The following is a 20704-nucleotide window of genomic DNA, read 5'->3' on the forward strand; positions in this document are numbered from 1 at the left end:
GCAGTGTTCATGTCACTGTATTCAGAGATTCTCCCCCATTTATACGCCTATATCGAGATAATGGTCGTGCGCTTCAGCCGCCGGGCTGTCGCATCCTCTCCCTGCACGGAGCGCTGCATGGCAACGGGAGGAGGAGGCTGCTCGGGATGAGGGAGGATACCACGGGTCCCACGTGTCCTCCTCGCCGCAGACCCAACGCAGTTCTCTTCGCTCTTACCATCCCTTCGTTTCCGCATACCGCAGATTCACATATACGCGCAGCCTCGTCCGTACACCCATACGCTGCTGCGCTGCCTCGCGGAGCAATGCATCCGCGGTGCGCGCTCTCCCGTCCCTCACCATCTCCTCACTGATCCATCTCCGAGCCTGTATCGATTATCTCCGCCATAAGCCTCTAGGTTATGATTCATTTTTCATCACTCTGATATGGTAATTCTGCTATAGCGGCCGGAGCTGCGAAGGGCGAGAGAACAGAGCGAGAGAGAGAGAAAGAGGGGGAGAGATGAGAGGACGCGCGTCGTCAGATGTTTAGCACATTTCCCGTCGAGCTTCGCCATCATTCCTGCTGCGCGTCCCGTTCCGTCTTCTTTCCTCCGCTCCCTCGGCCGGGTTCGTGGCATTTCGCGGCTCTCTCGATGCTGTAATCCGGGGGAATATGTGAAGATCATGCTGGCGGTGTGGTGCTTCATGGTCTTTGCTGCAGTGGGCGAGAGGCTTGCAGTCTCAGGTAAGAGAGAGAGAGAGAGAGAGCGAGAATAAAGGAGAGAGAGTGGGGGTTTGGATGGAGAGCGGGAGCACCCTGTTCGTTTCCCGTTGCATCCACAGTTTTGTTTTTCTCCTTGCACCAGCACTTTTCCAACCCTGGTCTCGGCTGGGATTTTATTGTAGCGGGGTCTCGGTGCCAAGCAGCCCAGTGGCCCTTAGAGCACTGTCAGATGCGGTAGATCTGCTGCATCAACACATTTCCATCGCAGCCCTGTTGCCTGTCCAACGTACACATAACCATCTCTGGCTGGGATTTATCCAAGAGACATTAAGAAAAGCACATTGTATATCTTGGATTTTTAGTATTTTACAGCTTAAGTGATGGTTACTGAGATTTTAAGCAATATAGGCCCTGTGTATTTGTCATTAAGGGCGTCATGCCTATAGAGCCCATAAACCATGATAGATTTATAAATTCATTATTTTCCATCAACATCAAATTATGTCCACTAAAGTCTCAGACTAAAGAAGTGAGTGCATGTCATTATCCGGTCAGTGTGGTAAATTAGGTCAACAGACACCAGCACACAGAGACAAACACCGATCTGAATGGTTGTTGAAATGACCACTTTCATGGGCTTTGCTCACTACACCACTGCCAGGTGCAGTTTAGGCAGGCTAAGGTGTGTCTGCACCTTGCCAAGCCTTCTACACACACCCATGAGCCACATGTTGTGCCACATGCAGGTTCAGACGGGAGCCCAGTGCAGGATGGAGGCATGTGGGACTGGTTTACCCCGGCAGGGTGGACGGACGGCGGGGACACCGCCACCGAGTTCACTTATCCAAAGCGGCTGGTGCAGCAGATCGAGTCGGAGGAGGAGATGGCTCATGACCACTTGGATACCAGGGTGAAGAACGACACAGGAGATGCCTCGGTAAGTTTGCACCAACCTTAACCCTGCCCCTGTTTACCAGTTTTACTTTCATGTCCCGAAGTCTGATGGTATGCTCACTGAATCACTGTGATTCTCAGATCTGTGGTCTTAATTTGGGGATGATGAATTGGAGTTTTGATTGCTAATCTTTTTTCTGGGCCAAAAATGATTAAAATTTGGTTAGTAATATATTGACCAATATATTCTATTCTTTGCAAGAATTCCTCAAATGTGGTTAAAGGTGGGGTTATTTCACAGTTGACAATAAACTTAACTGTGTGAAAAGAAATGACTGCAATTTAAGTGTGTTCAGTCAAAGTTTTCAAACCAGCACATATCAGACAACACACACGCTGACACTGACATACATCAGTCAGGCTCTATAAGGAATACCAAGTGGTCCTTGACAAGTACTTAAATATCTCAGATTAAAATGTGGATATTGTGACAATCTTTAGTTTAATAATGTTATTTTAGGTTTACATGCTTCAATGCTAGTGAAAGGAGTCTGACATGCTCTGTTTTACCTCCTCTCTCTTTAAGACCTCTGATTGGCCAGCTCATACATGCCTGAGCCAGCATCATTTGTTGTACTTCCAGTCAGCCCCGTCATGTTTTCAGCTTCAATTTAACTTAATTTCAACCACAAAATATACATAGATTATGCAAATGTATGACATGATGATGTAATGTGATGTCACAAAGTCACAGAATTAAAGGCAGGACTACTGGCGAGGTGTTTCAGGCCCTTCAGGGGCAGGATTTTCAGTGGGAGACTGGAGCTCCTGTTGGCACAAACCTTGAGCCTTTTACCTTTCTAGCACAATGGGTTCATTTTAAAAACAGGAAAAGACAACACTTAAACATATACAGTCATCCATGACAATATCGATATAATGTCTGTATATTGCCCAGCCCTGCTGTGTGTGCATATATGAGTGAGTGAACCTTCTGATGGATACTTCATGTTTCCAGTGTCTGTAACCATGCAGCACTTAGATCTCTGCTGTCACGTATCGTCTGCTACACAGGGATGACAGTGCAGGGTGGTATCTTTGCAGCAGTCACCGCTCCTCCAGACATTGGCCCAGTTAGTTACCGAAAATCCTTTCAAATGTCCACAGTGAATGAAACCGACACAGACAAGTTGTTGTTTGACAGCCATTTGTTCCACCCTGTATCATCAGGCAACAAGTTCTGAAACTCAAAGCCTCCTAACCTGATTTTTTTCAATACGGAGCAAGCATTGTAGTAAACCCACTGTTTATCAAAGATGATGTTTGAATGCATGCATGACTGTTTGTAGTGTCCCTCAACGCCAAATGACAAAGCAGAGCCCCTCCTGCAATATGCAGTCATCATGTCCGATCATCCGGCTGCCGCGCTGAGCCCCTGACTTCTTCATTATTCAATCGTGTGTTGAAGTACATCACCATTAATTATAAAACAGGCCTGTGTGAGAAGTGCTGCACGGTTCAGGAGGCTTGAATGTTTCCCATCCTTGCACCCCCACACACACACTCTTCTCTTTCTCCGTCATGCTGATATGATGTAGTTCATGTAAGTGTTATGAGAGAGTACGTTAAGCTCCTTACACACACACACACACACACACACACACACACACACACACACACACACACACACACACACACACACACACAGTCACATGTTTGAAGACCACAATTAGGATGAATGTAGTCGCCCCTGGAGCCCCTTGAATATGAAACAAGAACTGTTAATATACAACAGTCATAAGATACAAACGATGGCACTAACCAATGAGACGAGGATTCAGCAGGCCTCCTTTCAGCTGATGTACTTGTCTAACCCTGCCCTGTTTTGTTTGGTAAAATATTTAAGATGCTACGAATGAGGGGCATCCTAAATTTAGAAGCAGCAGGAGCTGAGCTTTTTTCCTCTCTGTTCTGTCATATCATGCTGTGCCGAAAATAGATGAGGCAGCAGTTTTGCTTTAATGTTTTTTGTTTGTTTGTTTCATCTGTCATGATGAAAATGTTCAAATGATGAATGTTTTTAATGTTTTAGAATAAAGACTTAACTGGATTACAATTATTTTTAAAATTTCAGGCTGAAGTTGATATGCTGAAGGTTAAGGTGTATCCTAAAGATGACAACAGATCGATTATTGAATGATATATCATTTCAAATTTATGGATCATCACACCCCTAAGTATTTGACAACCAGGGAATGCGGGTGAAAAATGAACTTAATCTTAATCTTTCTCCAGAAAATCTTATTGTGCCTAGTTTACCAGTAGCAACCAACAAATCATGCATACTTAACCTTTAAAACACTTCGAAAATCATCCTTTTTCACCATTTTCTGACATTTTATAGTCCAAAGAATTTCTCTGTGTCTACTCTGGTCGAAAGAATCACGTATCTTACTGATGTCCACAACCATTTTATTTTCTCTCTGTAAAGTTACGGAACACCGTGAAAACTGCAACAAAAACACATTTCACATACATCACTTTCAGAGATTATTTTTCCCATACAAAAATGTACACAAGTTTCAATGTTAAGAATAATTACCGTGTTCGCCTGATCAACCAGTAGTAGACAGTTCTCTCTGGTCTCTTTTCATCTCTTCATCAATTCCGACTCGCAACTTCTGCCTCACGTCTCATGTTAGACGGGAAGTGACCTCTCACAACAATTTTAACTTAAACCTTTCAATAAGATCTGACAGCAGAACCATTAATTAAACTGCATTTAAGTTTCATCATAGATTTATGTAAACACAATAAAAAAAAACCAATCAGAAATCATATGTGACAGTATCACCCCAACTTCGGTGTTGCCATGGTAACACATAGCCGCTATGGCGAGTGTCAGCTACATACTCAGTTAATCAAGAAAATTGTCAACAGGTTAAAGTTGCAGCCCTAGTGGTTGTTTGTCAGCCACCTTAAGAAAAGTCACAAAAAAGATCAGAACGCAAATGTAAATCTGTTGAACACTGTTACTGTACAGAGACACAGCGCTTATGGGCAGCATGCTTCATATCCTCTCCAAGACAGTAGTAAGAAATCTGTTGTCCCTAGTCACTGGAGGGAATGATTCCTGGATAGTGATGCATGTTATTGTAAAAGCCCAGTGATTCACTGCAGCCTGGTTCCTCCAGACTGAGATCAAAGCCACGCTGGCACAGCCCGAGCAGCTGAGGAGACGCACTGTTAAGTCTGCAGTAAATTTCCCTTTCTCTCTATCCGTCTCGATCTTAGCTGGCCATGCTGTCTCCTAACCTCATCGGCCCTGTCAGATGTTCATTAGAGACATTGGTACAGCATCGCTCAATATAGAAGATACCAGTAAAGTTTCCCCTCCTCTCCCCCTCCTTTTGTCGAGCCCGTCTCCATCCATCTTCATCACAAAACTCAAGCACAGCTCTCTGCAGACACGCCTGCCTGAAGGCTGGCAGCCGGTGTCGATCAATGAAGACTTTATCAATCATAAAATCTGAGTGGCTGAGATGCTTTTTGAACATACACACTATTGATTCTGTTGAATTATTCATGAGATTTTTCAAAATCACTCTGTGGCCCTAACAGATCTAAGCACTTAACCACAATTGTTTTGTTACACTTCAGTTTATCAGTGATCAAATCTGTCTCTGTCAATGTGTTTCTGTTTTTTATTTCAGCCGGTCCACTTGGCCCGGAGCTGCTTTCAAGTGGGAGGCTTTGGACACACCTTTACTCTGGACCTGGAGCTAAACCAGTTAGTATTACCATCAGAATCATTAGATCTGCCTGTTTGCAAACGCTTGTATCAGTAGGTGCTCTTAATTTACTGCAGCTGTTCTCATTAGCATTTCCCTCCACTTAAGCAAATGCACTTAGCGCCTCTATTATGTTACACGACAAGATGGGGAATACCAGTGTGGCACACACACGCACAAATGTAGACTCTTACCACTGCATTTTTATGAGGTTCGACTGATTTTTTTTTTAGCACCACATGTAAATATGGTCACCTTTTATTTGTGGAATATATTTCAAGGGAGGGCAGAAGTAGAAAATTATCACAGATGAAGCCTGAAATTCAGTGTATCTCTCCTCTCTCTTTGCAGTCACCTCCTGTCTTCAGAATATGTGGAACGGAACTTTAACCAGGATGGCAGACCTTCACAGTCTGTGGTAAGACTGTTTGCGTGGGGTGGGGATGTGTGCTGACAGGGATGTAGTGAGTGAACTTGTCGTTTGGAACACAGAAGGCAGCATATTAATGAGATGACCAGAGCCGCGGTGCAGCATTCAGCTCTTTGGCTGTTAAAACCGAGACTTTGTCACATTTGACACTCAAGTTGCTGCCAGTGAATGAATTAAAAGTTTGTCAAATGTGATGCCTCACGTGGTCTGGAGCTCATTATATAGCGTAATTCTATATTTATGGGCATCTAAAGACAAAGTCTCATTTCAGACACAAACAACATGCTTTGTATTTGTTTCTATCTTTTAAGGCTGTTATTTTTATTGATTGTGATATTTTGTTGAAGTTTCATCTCCTGTTGTATCTATTTATGGACAATGGTCTCTGCTTAAAAAGTAGCCTGCCATGACACCATTAGGATTATGTATGCTCTGCTCCACATATATGTCAGGCAGTGCTCGTGCAGTCCTCTCTGCTGTGTCCTTTGAAGATGCCTGTGGCGTCAGACCAGAAGCGCAGAGAAAGAATTGAGAGATGACAGGAAAATGGATGAAAGCTCGAACATCTAAATGGGAAGTACGTTTGTCACGACAGACCAGAGGAATGTCACTGCATTCTGCTAGCCAGGAGGGATGGATCTTTTTTCTTTTTTTTTTTCTGTACAAATGTGCCACTCATTGCGCCCCCTCCTCAACCAACCAGCCACCCACCCATCCAGCCAGCACTCCATGTCCCCACCCACAATCGGTCCAAACTCTCCCTCAGTCCTACCAACCAATCACAAGCCTGTTTCCATAGCAACGAGTTAGCTCAGCGGCGTCATTAAGTTCCTGGCAGCGAAGAGAATGAAAGAAGAGGGAGGGAAGAGCTGAGGCGAGGGAGGAGGAGGAGGAGGTGGGAATATGAGGCGTAAAATGCCAGTTAATACAAAGGCAATGTGAGCTGGGCACCGAGGGGGAGTCACTTTGGGGATGCATGTTTGTTCCCAGAGTGGCAGGAGGTAGGGAGACCCGTAGTCAGGCCAGATTGCCGCTCAGCTGGATGGAGTGGAGGCTTCACGTGACTCCTCTGATGCCGCTGCTGGCAGATGTGATGCATTCAAGGCAGCACATCACCAGACTGATCTTTGTCGTCAAAAGGGTTTTATTTACATCAAACGTACTACACCATCGTCCCCTGAGCTGTTGTGGCAAGGCTGAGGCATCCTGCTGAACTCATTTTGATCTCGGTGAACCTGTTTTTTTCACTTTTCTCACCTTGTCTGGTGGTTCCTTCCCTGCTGCTGTGACCTTGTGTCGTCGCGCGCCCACTTTTGAGGGAGTGACGACAGCCAGGGCTCTTGTTGCGGTAGTCAAGGTTGATATAAGGGCGAGGATGAGCAGAGCACAATTCTTCTTTTAATCTCCTCTTGGCCATTTTCAGTTGCAGCCTGCCTTTCTGTATAGCCGCTCTGTTAAATTCTCACATCTAACAGTGTGGGCAACAGGAGTGGTGATTTATTCAAGAGGGTCTACCTCCGGCTCTATTGTGAGTGAAGCATAGTAAGGTGGAGTAGAGCACAGGACACAAGTAGGTCACAAACTGTTCCAGAAACACAATAGTGTGGAAAGGGAGAGAGCCGCATATGCAGAGGTTGTGAGAGGTTTTTCCCGAGCTCACCTTCAACGATACGCAATGAAGTATAAATGCCTGAATTGTGTCAGCAGAGGTTGTTTCCTGAACAACAGTGGTGCATTGTGTCCACAGGGAGGAGAGCACTGCTACTACCAGGGAAGGTTAAGAGGTTTACCAGAATCCTGGGCAGCACTCTCCACCTGCCACGGCCTGTGGTGAGCCTGACAGTAGTCCTTTATTGATAAAATCACATAAAAGTTACCTGTGCATGTCAAGAGCTACGTTTAAATTTTTCTTCTCATAAAAATGCCAAACATTTGCCAGTTCCAGCTTCTTGAATATGAAGATTTGTTGCTTTTCTTTGTCATGTATGATAGTAGAGTCTTTTGTTATGTTGGTTGGACAAATGAAGCATTTGATGATTTTTTTTTTTGATGATTTTACAGACCCAAATGATTATTTGCAGCCCTAGAGCATGCTGATCAGACTATGCTTGAATTTCCTGTGCACAAAATAACAGCTTAATCTTTAAGTTTTCTCTCTGCTTTCTGCTGCACATCTCACTGTCTGTCACCTGTGGTTGCTTCCTTAGTGGCATGTTCTCTGACGGCTTCTTCTCTTACGGAATCGAGCCCATTCACAATGGGAGCAACCAGGTAAAGAGTCAATGGGTAGTTGCGATGACTACTGCGTATTTGTTGACCAGAATGATAGAGAACTGATTTATAGTGTAGGGTGTAATTTCTATTATAGCCTTATTAATCACAGATCACATTATATTACATATTGCTTCTAGCTAAGCACTTACCCACTCTCCTAAAGTATGATTAAATCACCTTTTGTAATAATTAAACTATTTAAATGAAACTACATTTTGCTTTGCACTCTGGTTCCATGCTCTGCAGACTGTGGTGCTTTTTAGATCCTGATGTGTCTAATGTCATCTGTTATGTTCTGTTATAGGACGATGGCGCTCACTTAATCCGCAGGATGCCTGATATCAGACTTTCCCCACACTGCAAAGGTACATACGTGCATTTAAAGTTACTGACACTCAGAATAGCACTGTCGTTTCTTGTCTTTGCATCTTCATCACACCTTACGTTAACAGCCTTGCCTGCAGTTATGTAAATTAGACCCAGCCTGTTGCAGTCATTTCTAAATAAATGTCATTCAATTAGATGCTGATGATACTGTGCAATAAACGTCCAACACTAGAAAAATCTTCGCCCCAAATAGAGAGGACAAAATAAATGTGATAATTGAATATGATGTAATTGTTAGTTAGTTCAGACAGGGTGATAATTACAGGCGCAGCTTTTTATGATTAGGAACTCTAATGTTTGGCTGAAATAGAGATAGTAATGCTTTCACCGTGCCCTAAAGTGCTCTAGCTGTCTACAGCTCTGCTCCTCTCTGTGTCCAGACTGTGCAGAGGACAGCCAGTGGGAAAGCAGAGGAGGTGACAGTGATGAAGACAGACCAGACCAAATGATGGAGCAGCAGGCGTCTGGGGGGTTGAAGCGATCCAAGAGATTTGTTCGCAAGCCCTCCGTCCAGACTGAGACCAAATATATTGAGTTGATGGTGGTCAACGACAATGACATGGTGGGTTGAAAGTATATTTTGCTGCTAATCATGTTGTCAAATGTGCAGTGGTGGTCAAAGAATCTGGAGTTGTCTAGGTCATTGAGGCCATGACATAACTTGGTTGATTGATACATTAATACTTCTAGCCATCATAACTTCACCATATACAGTGCAAAGTTGGCCATATACCTTCTATGTAGCTTCCATTATTCTGTGGCTGCAAAGCTGACGGAGGCAGCACATGCAGTCTAGAGTCCGGCTTGTGCTGCATTTTTCCGTCTGAACCCAACCAAGTCTGAGAGCGTAGAAACTGAGCCAAAGCCGAGCCCGACAGGTGTGATGTTTGTTTATGTCCAAACCCAGACTGAGCCAAATACAGTTAATGTCAGCTGGATGGATGTTCACTGCCTGGAAAGTAACAAATAGTGTCTGTGTTGCGTTCTAAGTGTCACATAAATATCAAACCACAGCACCTAACAGGAGATATAGCTTCTACACAGACAGTAGGTCCATCAGTTATCACTTAATATTACTTATTACTTATTTTTTCACTGTCTTTCTTTTTATTTTCACACTATATTTTGATGATTGAACCGAACCCGAACCCTGATAAAATTTCTAAATGTTTTGTCCGAAGCCAGGATACGTGATCCGAGGGGTTCAGGTAGGGTATCCATGCTCTCATACTGACAGCTAATTTCATTTTGCAGCCAGTGACATTAGTATCATATTACAACTGTCCTCAGATGTCTATATGTACAGATGCTGACATGTCAATGGAAACTGTCTTAAAGGAGTGCAATACAGAATTTACCTGAAGACGGAAACAAACAAACAGCACCCTTTAAAACATCTATACTTATTTTCATTAAATTGGAGAACAGCTTAACCGTACATGAGTGACCTCTATTTGTCAATTGTCAAGTCTACTGAAGCTCTTACTGTTCTATTAAACGCTGAAACACCAGCACAAGTATTCAATAAAACAGTTTCTCCTTCTTACAGACATTACAGAAAGAGGATGAATGTGGAATCATTTTCATTCCAAACTGAAATTAAAAAGTTGGCTTTCAAGTTATCACTAAGCAGTTAATGGAAGTAAGATCAGTGCAACATATCTATAAATTCATGTCTTAATCTCAGGAGCCTTACAAGTATAGCTGTACAGTTGTCAGTGTGTGTGTGTGTGTGTGTGTGTGTGTGTGTGTGTGTGTGTGTTGAGTGAATGTGATCAGTCCCTTACACCATCTGTGTCTCCACAGTTTGTACAGCTGCGTCGCTCAAGCAGCCAAACCAAGAACTTTGCCAAAGCAGTGGTCAACATGGCAGATGCGGTAAGAGCTTTGTTTGGTGGATTATAATCCTCCCACTGCTAAACTCTGCATACACACACCACCACCTGTCAGGAAGATTGTGTGTGTGTGCTTATTTCCAAATGTTTCACCCCAGATAGCACTGAGTTCTCCATTCACAGTGAAGGTTCACAACACAGGTGTCACACCAACAAAGCAGTAGACCGATGGGCGTTTTTTTTTTTTTTTGTCCCCAGATCTACAAGGAGCAGCTGAACACGAGGATCGTGCTGGTTGCCATGGAGACCTGGTCCTCTAAAAATATGATGCCAGTCATGGAAGATCCATTGATAACACTGCAGAACTTCATGAAATACAGGAAGGACAACATCAGAGAGCAGAGTGACGTCGTCCATCTTTTCTCGTAAGAGGACTGAAAAGAAAAAAAAATGACTAACTAGAGAATTAATTTGATGTTTGTATGCTAGTTATTAAATGATGACATCTTTCCTGTGCACCACAGAGGGCGGACATTTCACAGTAGCCGCAGTGGGACAGCCTACACAGGAGGAGTGTGCTCTTTAACAAGGGGAGGAGGAATTAATGAGGTGAGGAAACTCTGAAATGGCTTTATTCTTTCTCTCACACCAACATGGACTTTGTTGTTTTTTTGACAGAGCGAGGTTGGCTGGTTTTCTGACTTAAAAGGTCCAGTGTGTAGGATTTATTGACATCGAACAGTGAGGTTGCAGATTGAACCCGGGTCAAGAGCCAGTATTTGGTTTGTCAGTTCTGGGCTTCTGTAGAAACAAGTTTTTTAACATGGCGGACTCTGCTTCCTCTGTAGATATGGAGGCTCATTCTAAGGAAACAAAAACACAACTAGTTTTAGGCTTATTCCACACAAATACAGATAATTTTGGGAACAGGGTTTTAAAAAAAAAATAAGAAATCTCCGTCCATACTAATAAAACTGAAAACGCATGTCAGATGGCCATTCATGTCTGTACTTATGTAAACAGTATTGTACTGGTTGGATTCTATCTCACAATAAAGCTTTCTTGTGTGGATTCTTTGTATGTTTGTTCCAGTACGGGAATGTCGGTGCAATGGCCATCACGTTGTGCCAAAGTCTTGGCCAAAACATCGGCATGAGATGGAACAACGCGCGCAACTCTGCAGGTAAAAGATGACATGGAAGCCTGATAACAGGTGGAAGGATGGAGAGATCAATGAACAGAATGTGTGAAGGAGCAAGGCAGAGGATGGTAGGGAGGGGGTGAGAGAGTTGGGTGTTGGTATCCCTGTCCAGTGGTTCTCTTCTGTAATTAGACTTCTCTATTAGGTGATTAGTCACCTGCATCCATGAAGGAGGGGCTGGTGATTAGAGCATCGCTGCCAGTGAACAATGGGCTCAGTGATTAATGTTGAGGAGCCATCAGGTCCATTATTCAGTGCCAGGACCGGAGCTCATTGCACTCACTATAGGCCACCATACCGCTGTTACTAGGTATCACTTCTATGAAAAGTCTTTTCTTTTTGTTAATCCTAAATCTTTTCTCTCAAGTGTCGCAGCTTGAGTTGTAAATGCTGATCAATATGTTATTTATTTGCCATTGTTAAATCACCTTTGTTCACCCTTTTTTGTCTTCTTCACAGGTGACTGCAGGTGCCCAGATGCCTGGCTGGGCTGCATCATGGAAGACACAGGGTAAAGATCCACATGACAGCAAACACACCTGTAAAATGCGTCGACCCTCCCTTAGCAGACATTATTTACCAGCAGACAGCAGGACCATCTCCCTGTCTCGCTCCCTCTGTGCTGCGATTCGTTCCGTTCATTTCACTCAATTAGACAATTAAACACCTGGAACAGAGGGATGCACTGACTTTTTAACTCAGCCTTCAATGAGCCAAGCCGGCTTGTAGTTGACATCTAAAGCAAATTTGTTGTAACATCAGACATCAGTGAGCCGACCACTGTGTAGGAATTAAAAAATCGAATTAAACATAATTTACCCTACAGGATGAGTGATTTGGATTTGGCTCTCCTGACCAGATGGAACAATAGAGATTTCCATTATTCATTTGAGTAATATCTTATTACAGATGGTAACATTTCTGTCAGATTGCAAAGTGGCACGGACACCCACAGCGGAACTGGCATTCCTCACCAGCAGAAAACCATTGTGCTGATTTTTTTTGTTAATTCTTTAATTTTTTTTGTCATGTCGTGGTCTTGATCTTGTGTGTCTGTGTGTGTGTGTTTGTGAACACAGATACTATCTGCCCAGAAAGTTTTCTCGCTGCAGTGTCGATGAGTACATCCAGTTCTTGATCCAGGGGGGTGGAAGCTGCCTCTTCAACAAGCCCAACAAGGTGTGTGGAGGTGTAGGATGTGTGTGGGAGGAGCCAAATCATTATTTATCGCCCATTTCATTATTCCCGTGGTCGAATTTCCATGATAACATCTGTTTTCTTACATTTTACATCTCTATATTCTCACTGTACTCTCAGCCAAAAGTCTCCTATATTACTGACACATTTCATCTCTCGTCCATCTGTCTCCCACTTATGCATGTTCTCATATATGTCACTCTCTGGTTCCCTCAGCTGTTGGACCCTCCAGAGTGTGGGAATGGTTTTGTGGAGCCAGGAGAAGAGTGTGATTGTGGATCCCAGGTGGTGAGTACCCAGCTGGACATCAGGCATGAAAGCCAGCTCTTTAACCTTCAGCAGATGGATGGCACCTTGTGGGTGTGGTGTTTACTGGAACAGAGATGAAGGTTTTGGCTCATTATAGTATGACTTGTAGATTGTTGGTATTAAGCCTGTAATCGGTCATATATTCCCCCGTTCCTTCTACTAACTGCGTGTCCCCATCACTACATAAAAAATGACAACCTCCAAGCTAATGACCTTCACCCTGAAAATGGCAAGTTACTCTAACACTAACCTGTCCTGTTCTATACAAAAGTAAACAAGCTAGCAGATGTTTTCTTTTCTTTTGTGAGGATTTAGCCATTTTAATGTCAGGGCTCCCCTCCACCAAGTTTCGTCCCCTGTCCTGTTCAGATCCCCTGTGTAGTATAATAGGCTACACTGTCAAAACTATAACAGATGGCGACTTTGTACAAACTGATAGGTGCCACATAACATTTTAATGAATCAGATCTAACGGGATGTGAGTGTTTCTGTGACTTCCTGTTCGGACCGAAGGCTGCTGGAAAACTGTCGGACTTGTCAGCAGTCTTTTGTCTCTGCCCACTGTCACTGCCGCCTGTTCTCGTCCACTTTCCAAGCGAGGCACAGTTCATCTCAAACTTTTGTTTCCTCTCTTTGGCTGCAGGAGTGTGCACGTAGTGGAGGAGCCTGCTGTAAGAAGTGCACACTTACCCATGATGCCATGTGCAGTAACGGACTGTGCTGCAGTTTGTGTAAGGTGAGTCCAACAAGGAGTGGAAAAATGTGAATTTGATGTGAACTTAATACATGTATTTATTGTCTCCCCCCAAATATAAGTAACAAAAACTATGCAAGGGTTTAGAGTAGTTTATTAATTTTAGAGTCTGAGGTAATCCAAATTCAAAAAAATGATATACCATTTTTTTTTTTTTTAAAAGATTGACCGTATGGTGCATTGCATTAGTAATATGATTACCTGATGCCTTTTTATGCTGTGACCCAGTATGAGCGGAGGGGTGTGGTTTGCCGAGACGCTGTAAACGACTGTGACATCCCAGAGACCTGCACCGGAGACTCGAGCCAGGTAGAGTCAGCTGTGCTGTATGTAACGCTGAGAAAAGGACTGCAAGATCATCCAGAGCCTCCAGAACATGATGTACTTTTCCTCTTTTGCAGTGTCCTCATAATGTCCACAAGCTGGATGGTTACATGTGTGATAGCAGTCAGGTAAGTGCTGGTTTGCGACGTGGCTTCAAGTCTGCAACTCACTCTGATACATGCTTGATAGCTGTTGTCTCTACAGGGCCGCTGTTACGGTGGGCGATGCAGGACTCGTGACGGACAGTGTAGGGGACTCTGGGGTTATAGTAAGTATAGAACACACGCTCCTTTCACCAGGAAATTGTACGTTATACAGTCAGATTACTGTATATACATAATTTATAGTCTCATTCTCCTCGTGACAGTCTAATCTGTGCCTTTGTTTGCCGTCCCAGATTCAGCAGACAGGTTTTGTTATGAGAAGCTGAATGCTGAGGGAACAGAGAAAGGCAACTGTGGTCCAGGTCCTGAAGGCCAAGGTTGGCTGCAGTGCAACAAGCCGTGAGTCAAACTATTCCCCTTGATATTATCATTAAAGAACAAGAGTGTGTTTATTCTGTTTCTTTGCTCTGAGGCTTTACTGAATTTTAGATAAGGCTGGCCTTATTTGATCCTTTTCAATTAATATCATAAAAAGACCAAAACCATCATTATTTTTTCTACTATTTAGTATTGTATGTTTGTGATTGGAGGGCACAGCTCACACCTCAAGGCTATACCTATTTTACCTGTTCCTGTTCAGGGATGTCTTATGTGGCTTCCTCTTCTGTGCCAACGTGACGATGAAGCCAAAGTTCGGAGATCTGCAGGGTGAGGTGACCAGCTTCACACTCTACCACCAGAACAAGTACCTGGACTGCAGGTAAGAGGTTCACATCAATCTGATCTGGAGCATGACAATTAAAACATTGTGTCACAATGTGCCTGAGATGTTCTTATGCTTTGCTCAGAGGTGGCCATGCTCTCCTGGAGGACGGCTCAGACCTGGGCTACGTGGAGGACGGCACTCCCTGCGGTCCAAACATGATGTGTCTGGAGCGACGCTGCCTCCCTGTGGCCGCGTTCAACCTCAGCAGCTGTTCGGGATCCAACTTCGGACGCATCTGTTCTGACCACGGGGTACAAAAAATGGCCAGCGAACACTGATTTGGTGATTTGCAGGTCGAAAGACACTGACACATTGAAAAGTGAACGTTTTTTAGACAAATAAGTTACTTGCACTCTTTATTAGGTAAACAGTGTAATTTCGTCCAACACACATCTGACATTACAACACTCATAAAGTGCACTACTTTAATAAATTCTACTTTGTTCCACTCTATCTCTGGTTATTCTGAAAAATGTATCAGCTGATCCTTACAAGCGATGACTATGTGCCCAAGACACCTACAGAAACGTAGACTTTTAAATTCCCAGTCATCCTGGTTTAAACCTGGATTTATAGACATCTTTGGACCTTCAAATCATCACCAGATCAGTCGCTACAGAGTTATTTTGAATATTTCTCTGTCTCTCTCTTTTGGCAGCTGTTGCACTTGACTGTCATCTCTCTCTCTTGTAGACCTGCAGTAATGAGGTGAAGTGTATCTGTGACAGGGACTACACGGGGAAGGACTGCAGTGTCTTTGACCCCATCCCTGAGCCGACAGTCCAGCCGGGCCCAGAGAAGAAAGGTCCATAGCGCCCCCTCAGCTTGCCCATGTCTCTCTTCTGTCTGCCTCTCATATCCCCCTCATAGTCTCTAACCCATCATCACTGTAGCTTCTCTGTGTACTGGAAACACACACACACGAAGAGTAGTCCACATGATTATTGTGAGAACATCAATATTTAGACCGCACAGTATTTTCCTTCCTACTGGTTTTCAATGTTGGTGAGTGTGGGTGTGTGTTGCGACATGTTTATCCATTGGAGCATATGTGCATGTACAGTATGTTAGTGAGTGTGTGTGTGTGTGTGTGTGTGTGTGTGTGTGTGTGTGTGTGTGTGTGTATGTCTTGCAGGCACTGTCATCTTCAAGAGTCTCCCTTACTTTCTTGCAGTCTGCCAATGACACAGAGCAATTGAGCAGCTGCTCTTATAGGGCCATAAAAGCCACCCTGAGCAAGAGGGTGTCCAGCTGAAAGAGCAGGAGAGGGGGAATGAGAACAAAGTAATAAAACTCTCTCTCTCCTTTGTTTTTTTTTTGTTTTTTTATGTAACTGTTGTCTTCCTGACCTCCCTCGCTCACCCGCCCGTTCTCCCACCTCCACCCCACGTGCTGGTTTCCTCCTCTTTCCGTCCATCTCCTCTCTCTCTCTGTGTGTCTGCAGGTATCTTACCATCTGCCTCTCTCTCTCTAGTTGATGTTGTTGATGTATGGTGTTGATGCTGTCCTCTGACGTGTGTTTTTTAGTGGTGTTGTTTTGTTTCTGCCCCTTCCTCCTCCTCCTCCTCCTCCTCCGCACCCTTCCTCCCTCCTCCTTCCTCTGCGCAGGTCCCAGTGGCACCAATATCATAATAGGGTCCATCGCAGGTGCTATTCTCCTGGCAGCTATAGTCCTAGGGGGAACAGGATGGGGATTTAAGTAAGAGTTCTGGCATGCCTTTGTGTTCCTGTCTGCTTCTACCTAAAGGAAACCCCGCCCTTGCCACTCTCACCCCTCTGATTTAGATGCAACTCGGGGGAGGGGGGATGGGGAATCGACCATGCTAATGCTCGAGCCACTCCAGGCGTTAGAAATATGTGAAAACATCCAACCAGTTGTTTTATTTTCTTTGATGGAATCATAAATCAACCCTAAGCTCCCTCCTGCACCTTTCCTCCACCTCCCTCAGCTGCAAGCCCAACGTTTTATATGTAATGACAGGGCAGGACCAAGATGTTAATCTGCCAGGAACCCCTGCAGCACTTCTCTCCAGTCTATTAGATCTATGAGCCTTTTATGAAAACATTTAATGATTACAGTGGGTTAACATAGACACCTTTTTTTAATACTTTTTACCTTTGGTGCTCTTTTTAGCCTGCAGTATCCTGTCGGCAGCATCCTATAACCCTTAATATTCTCGCTGAAATGCTTTTTCTGCGCTGCTCCACCTGTGTATGCTTGCTATCGTTCACTCCTTTTACTCTGACCTAAAAGGACCGCTCTGTCTTGACTCACAGTTGGATTGACACTGAAGATAATCGTGGCTGATTTAAGGCCTGCTAATTGAAAAGCAAAATCTAGCATGTCCTTTTAGGGCCAGGGATAAGTGTCTGTGCATGTTTGCATGAGCTGTTAGCAGGAAGTTTTCTCTTCCTAGTCAGAGGGTGGGTGGAAGAGTTCCTGGTGCAGCACCTTGTCAGACTCTGTGGGACTGAGAGGGCCACTGCCATGATTACTGTAGACCTGCTGCATGATATGTCATCACTGTAATCTGGCAAGAAAGATTTTGGAGAGCACTGTTTGATTAATAATTAATTGAATGACTTGTTGTTTTTGTTCTTAAATCTGACAGCATTGTAGTTAAATCTGAACTGACAAGTGAAGTCCAAAATGAAAGAAAATGGTTCAGACTAGGGATGCACGATATCTATCAGACCAATGTTGGGAAATGTATATTATCGGCTAATAATTGGTATTGATAGAGTTGATAATAAGAAGCCAAACTGCTTTCATCAACTCATCAAACGCAGCATTGACCAACTCGAATAAAAAAGTGGCTGTTTACACCTTGAAAGTTGTGTTGAAATCTATCAATAAACACAGAGAAGAAGAATTTGTAAAAAATTAAATCATCCATCGTTGTTCTTTACACGTGATTTCCTATTCCTAATATTTGAATATTAGCCACACTAAAAAGGAAATTAACAGTTTTCAGTATCAGATGAAAAAAATGTATCATGCATCCTTTGTTAAAATACTGATTGTAGTGTGTCTAGTTTTAACAATAACAGATAATTCTTGATGAATGATATTTTTCTCTTGTAGTTTTACTGTTATTTCTCTGATACATTTCATGTTCTAATACAAGATGATGAGCTTCATAACATGCTTCTAAAATGAATAATTTGGCTTGTTGCTAATTAGTTTGTCACCTTTCCTCTTTCTTTTCACTGACATTTTGTCTTTTCTCCCAATGTGTGCTCGGGATGCAGGAACATTCGAAGAGGAAGGTATAACCTTGCAGAACTGTACGATGTGCTGTCAGTGCAGAAGCATCACAAAACATCCCATCACTAAACCCCAGCATGGCCCTTTTATCCACAATATAAAGTCCATCCCCTCAGAGCAACATTACCCCATACAAGTTCTTGTAAAAAAAAACCCTTCCCTTAATATTCCTTCCATAGTTCCATCCATCTCTCGTCATATGCAAGAGTCTCTGCTAACAATCTCCTCTTCCTTCTCTTTCAGATCTGGTGGAGGATAAGATGGCTGTCTGTCTTTCTGTCTCTGTGTCCCGTCTACTCCTGTCTTCCTCCTCGCACTGTGTCGTTTCCACATCGGAGAAGAGGGGAACTAAAAAAGAAAAAAAAAAGTCTTCCACACCAGTCCCAGAATCTTTCCAAACCTCTTCCGATTATCATTTCCTCCACGGTCCCGTCTGCCCCTCTTGTCCGTCCTCACGCCTGGCTCCTTCCTCCTCTGGGCCTGTGGAGCTCGTCTCACCATACCAGCCAAATCATACTCACGTGGCTGCTGCCAGCGGGCTGCTGAGGATTGTGTCCGGGCCACGCCCAGAGCGAGCAGGTGGCTCTCCCTGTGGGAGACACCGGGGTCTTCCTTCAGTCCCTTGGCTCCAAGAATGTGCTTCGATATCTGTGTACGTCTTTTCTCACATCCCGGACAGTCTGACGAAGAACATATCAACGGTGGACCAATTTAATAAGAGACATGTCTTTCCAATGCCTGCCTGCCTGCCTGCCTGCACAGAAAACTCAATTGGCCACCAACAGGTAAATGCTGGACTAGCACACAGACTCGCTGATAGACTGAAAATAAAGTCAAAGGAGCTGAATCGTCTCCTTTTTTGTTAAAAGAGATGGACCTGAGGCGGTTCCTCCAAGGCCGGGCCTCCACGAGGTGCATTTCAAAGTGGACAATTACATGTTTTTAATCTACAAAGTTTGGCGAGATGGATAAAAATGAAAAGAAACCACACAGTGGACTGTCGTTGGCATGTTTTCCAAAGAGAGGCTGCAGAAGGACTAATGATATGAAACAATGGCTCAAAAGCCAGAGCCCAGACAGATTACTGACTTTATGTCCATCATCATTTGTCCCCACCCCCACACGCCCCCTTCCATAAGTTTTCAGGTAACAAAAAGGGAAGCTAGTTGTAATGGTTTTGGGATCATTTTAAACCACTGAACTTTGAAGCAGCAGAGACCGTAACTTAGTGTTTTCAACCACAGACTGACCAACATACATTCCACTATATCGTCTGTGTGTGCGCTCACTTCTTTCAGGCCCAAAGTTTGTACGCTTAGGAGGTTCAACCTGTATGTCTGTTCATGGGTGAATGTACAAGATTTTTAAAAGGTAAGAAAGAATGTATGCGTGTTTACATTAGTGTTAGGGGCAGTTGTGTCCACGTACACATTAACACTCCTCCTATCACAGGTAGATAGGCAGGTTTTTACCTCTAGAATATCGTCTCTTTCTACAAACTGTTGTGCGCTGCAGCCATGGTACCATAAAGGCAGCACTTTAACAGTTTTTATGTCAATCTATCTACAGAAAATGAGCACTAGCCAACTGTATGCACACCTATTTGTAAATATGTGCAAGATATGCTGAATGTTAAATGCACTGTATGAAGATTTATTTAAAAAAAAAAAAAAAGCTATGTTAAAATAATGAGTTGTATCTGTTCCAGCAAAACACACAGCTGTCAGTCTCTCGACACAAACCACATCTGCAAATCTCTCCTCCATCTTTAAATGTGGCGCAGCAGCTGAGCCAGCTGTCTCGCACTTCTCTTATCATTCCAGCTATCACCTAAATGTCATGAATCTTTTGTACATTTGTTGATAGCCCTCAGCCCTGGGTGAGCTGCCTCAGCCCAGAGGCTTCCCTAACAATCCCCGCTGTAAATGAGATTAAAGAGATCTAGTGTGGGGTCCAGGAGGCAGCTTGGATGAAACTGTTCGCGTGTTTGAGGTCAGTTGGAGGTTTGCACTATGGTGGATGCACTGTTGTTATTATTACAGTATGTACAGAGTTGGTATCAAGTACAATCTGTTCTGTAAGTTTACAGGGGGGAAAAGAGAGAATAAAATGCATCCTTTCCCATATTTTTAGACACCATCTTTTTGACTTGAGACAAAAGGAAAGAAATGAACTGAGGCTTGTAGTTGAATTGAAATGGAAAAGAAAATAAAAGTACTAAAACATTAAATCACACGTCATACACTCACATGTCATTGTCTTCCTCTCGTTTTGTTGTTTTGATAGATGGTCAGACCTCAGAGTTCAAGGCTTTCTTATTTACCTCTTTTTTAAAATATAAATCTTTAAGGTAAATTGTGGTCAGTGTGGGACAAACAGTACTTTAATGATTCCCAACCAGGAGTACTTGTAAGCAGGGGTGTAACTAATTACAGCCACTCAAATTACTACCATTGAATCATTT

The 20704-nt window shown here is 43.6% G+C and overlaps 1 protein-coding gene across 10 annotated transcripts; it reads left to right on the forward strand.

The window, feature by feature from the left end:
* Positions 1–146: 146 nt before the first annotated feature.
* Positions 147–20470, forward strand: LOC119014555 (disintegrin and metalloproteinase domain-containing protein 11-like). Of its 10 annotated transcripts, none has more exons than XR_005072996.1 (26): positions 147–727; positions 1453–1643; positions 5314–5390; positions 5743–5809; positions 7569–7651; positions 8029–8092; positions 8400–8460; positions 8863–9044; positions 10289–10360; positions 10576–10742; positions 10842–10926; positions 11410–11500; positions 11978–12029; positions 12598–12697; positions 12932–13003; positions 13668–13760; positions 14007–14087; positions 14180–14230; positions 14307–14370; positions 14500–14605; positions 14847–14966; positions 15055–15223; positions 15666–15777; positions 16108–16256; positions 18225–18242; positions 18484–18604. XR_005072996.1 is itself a non-coding variant. In XM_037089849.1 (26 exons), the coding sequence occupies exons 1-26, from the start codon at positions 667–669 to the stop codon at positions 18497–18499; spliced, it is 2346 nt and encodes a 781-aa protein (XP_036945744.1). In that variant the 5' UTR covers positions 148–666; the 3' UTR covers positions 18500–18649. The 10 variants fall into 10 exon arrangements, 4 of the variants coding, with proteins under 4 accessions (XP_036945745.1, XP_036945744.1, XP_036945742.1 ...); XM_037089849.1 differs by lacking the exon at positions 16108–16256 and adding an exon at positions 16581–16671 and having other exon boundaries at positions 148–727; positions 18484–18649; XR_005073000.1 differs by having other exon boundaries at positions 149–727; positions 16147–16256.
* The last annotated feature ends 234 nt before the right edge of the window (positions 20471–20704 follow it).

This window comes from Acanthopagrus latus, chromosome 23 (assembly GCF_904848185.1).
Source record: "Acanthopagrus latus isolate v.2019 chromosome 23, fAcaLat1.1, whole genome shotgun sequence".
NCBI classification, from domain to species: Eukaryota; Metazoa; Chordata; class Actinopteri; order Spariformes; family Sparidae; genus Acanthopagrus; species Acanthopagrus latus.

Coding starts and splice junctions, on each gene's coding strand:
- LOC119014555 (XM_037089847.1), top strand. CDS start 667: ATGCTGGCGGTGTGGTGCTTCATGGTCTTTGCTGCAGTGGGCGAGAGG. Junction 12,698..12,931: donor TCTTCAACAAGCCCAACAAG/GTGTGTGGAGGT, acceptor TGGTTCCCTCAG/CTGTTGGACCCTCCAGAGTG. Junction 15,224..15,665: donor GCATCTGTTCTGACCACGGG/GTACAAAAAATG, acceptor TCTCTCTTGTAG/ACCTGCAGTAATGAGGTGAA.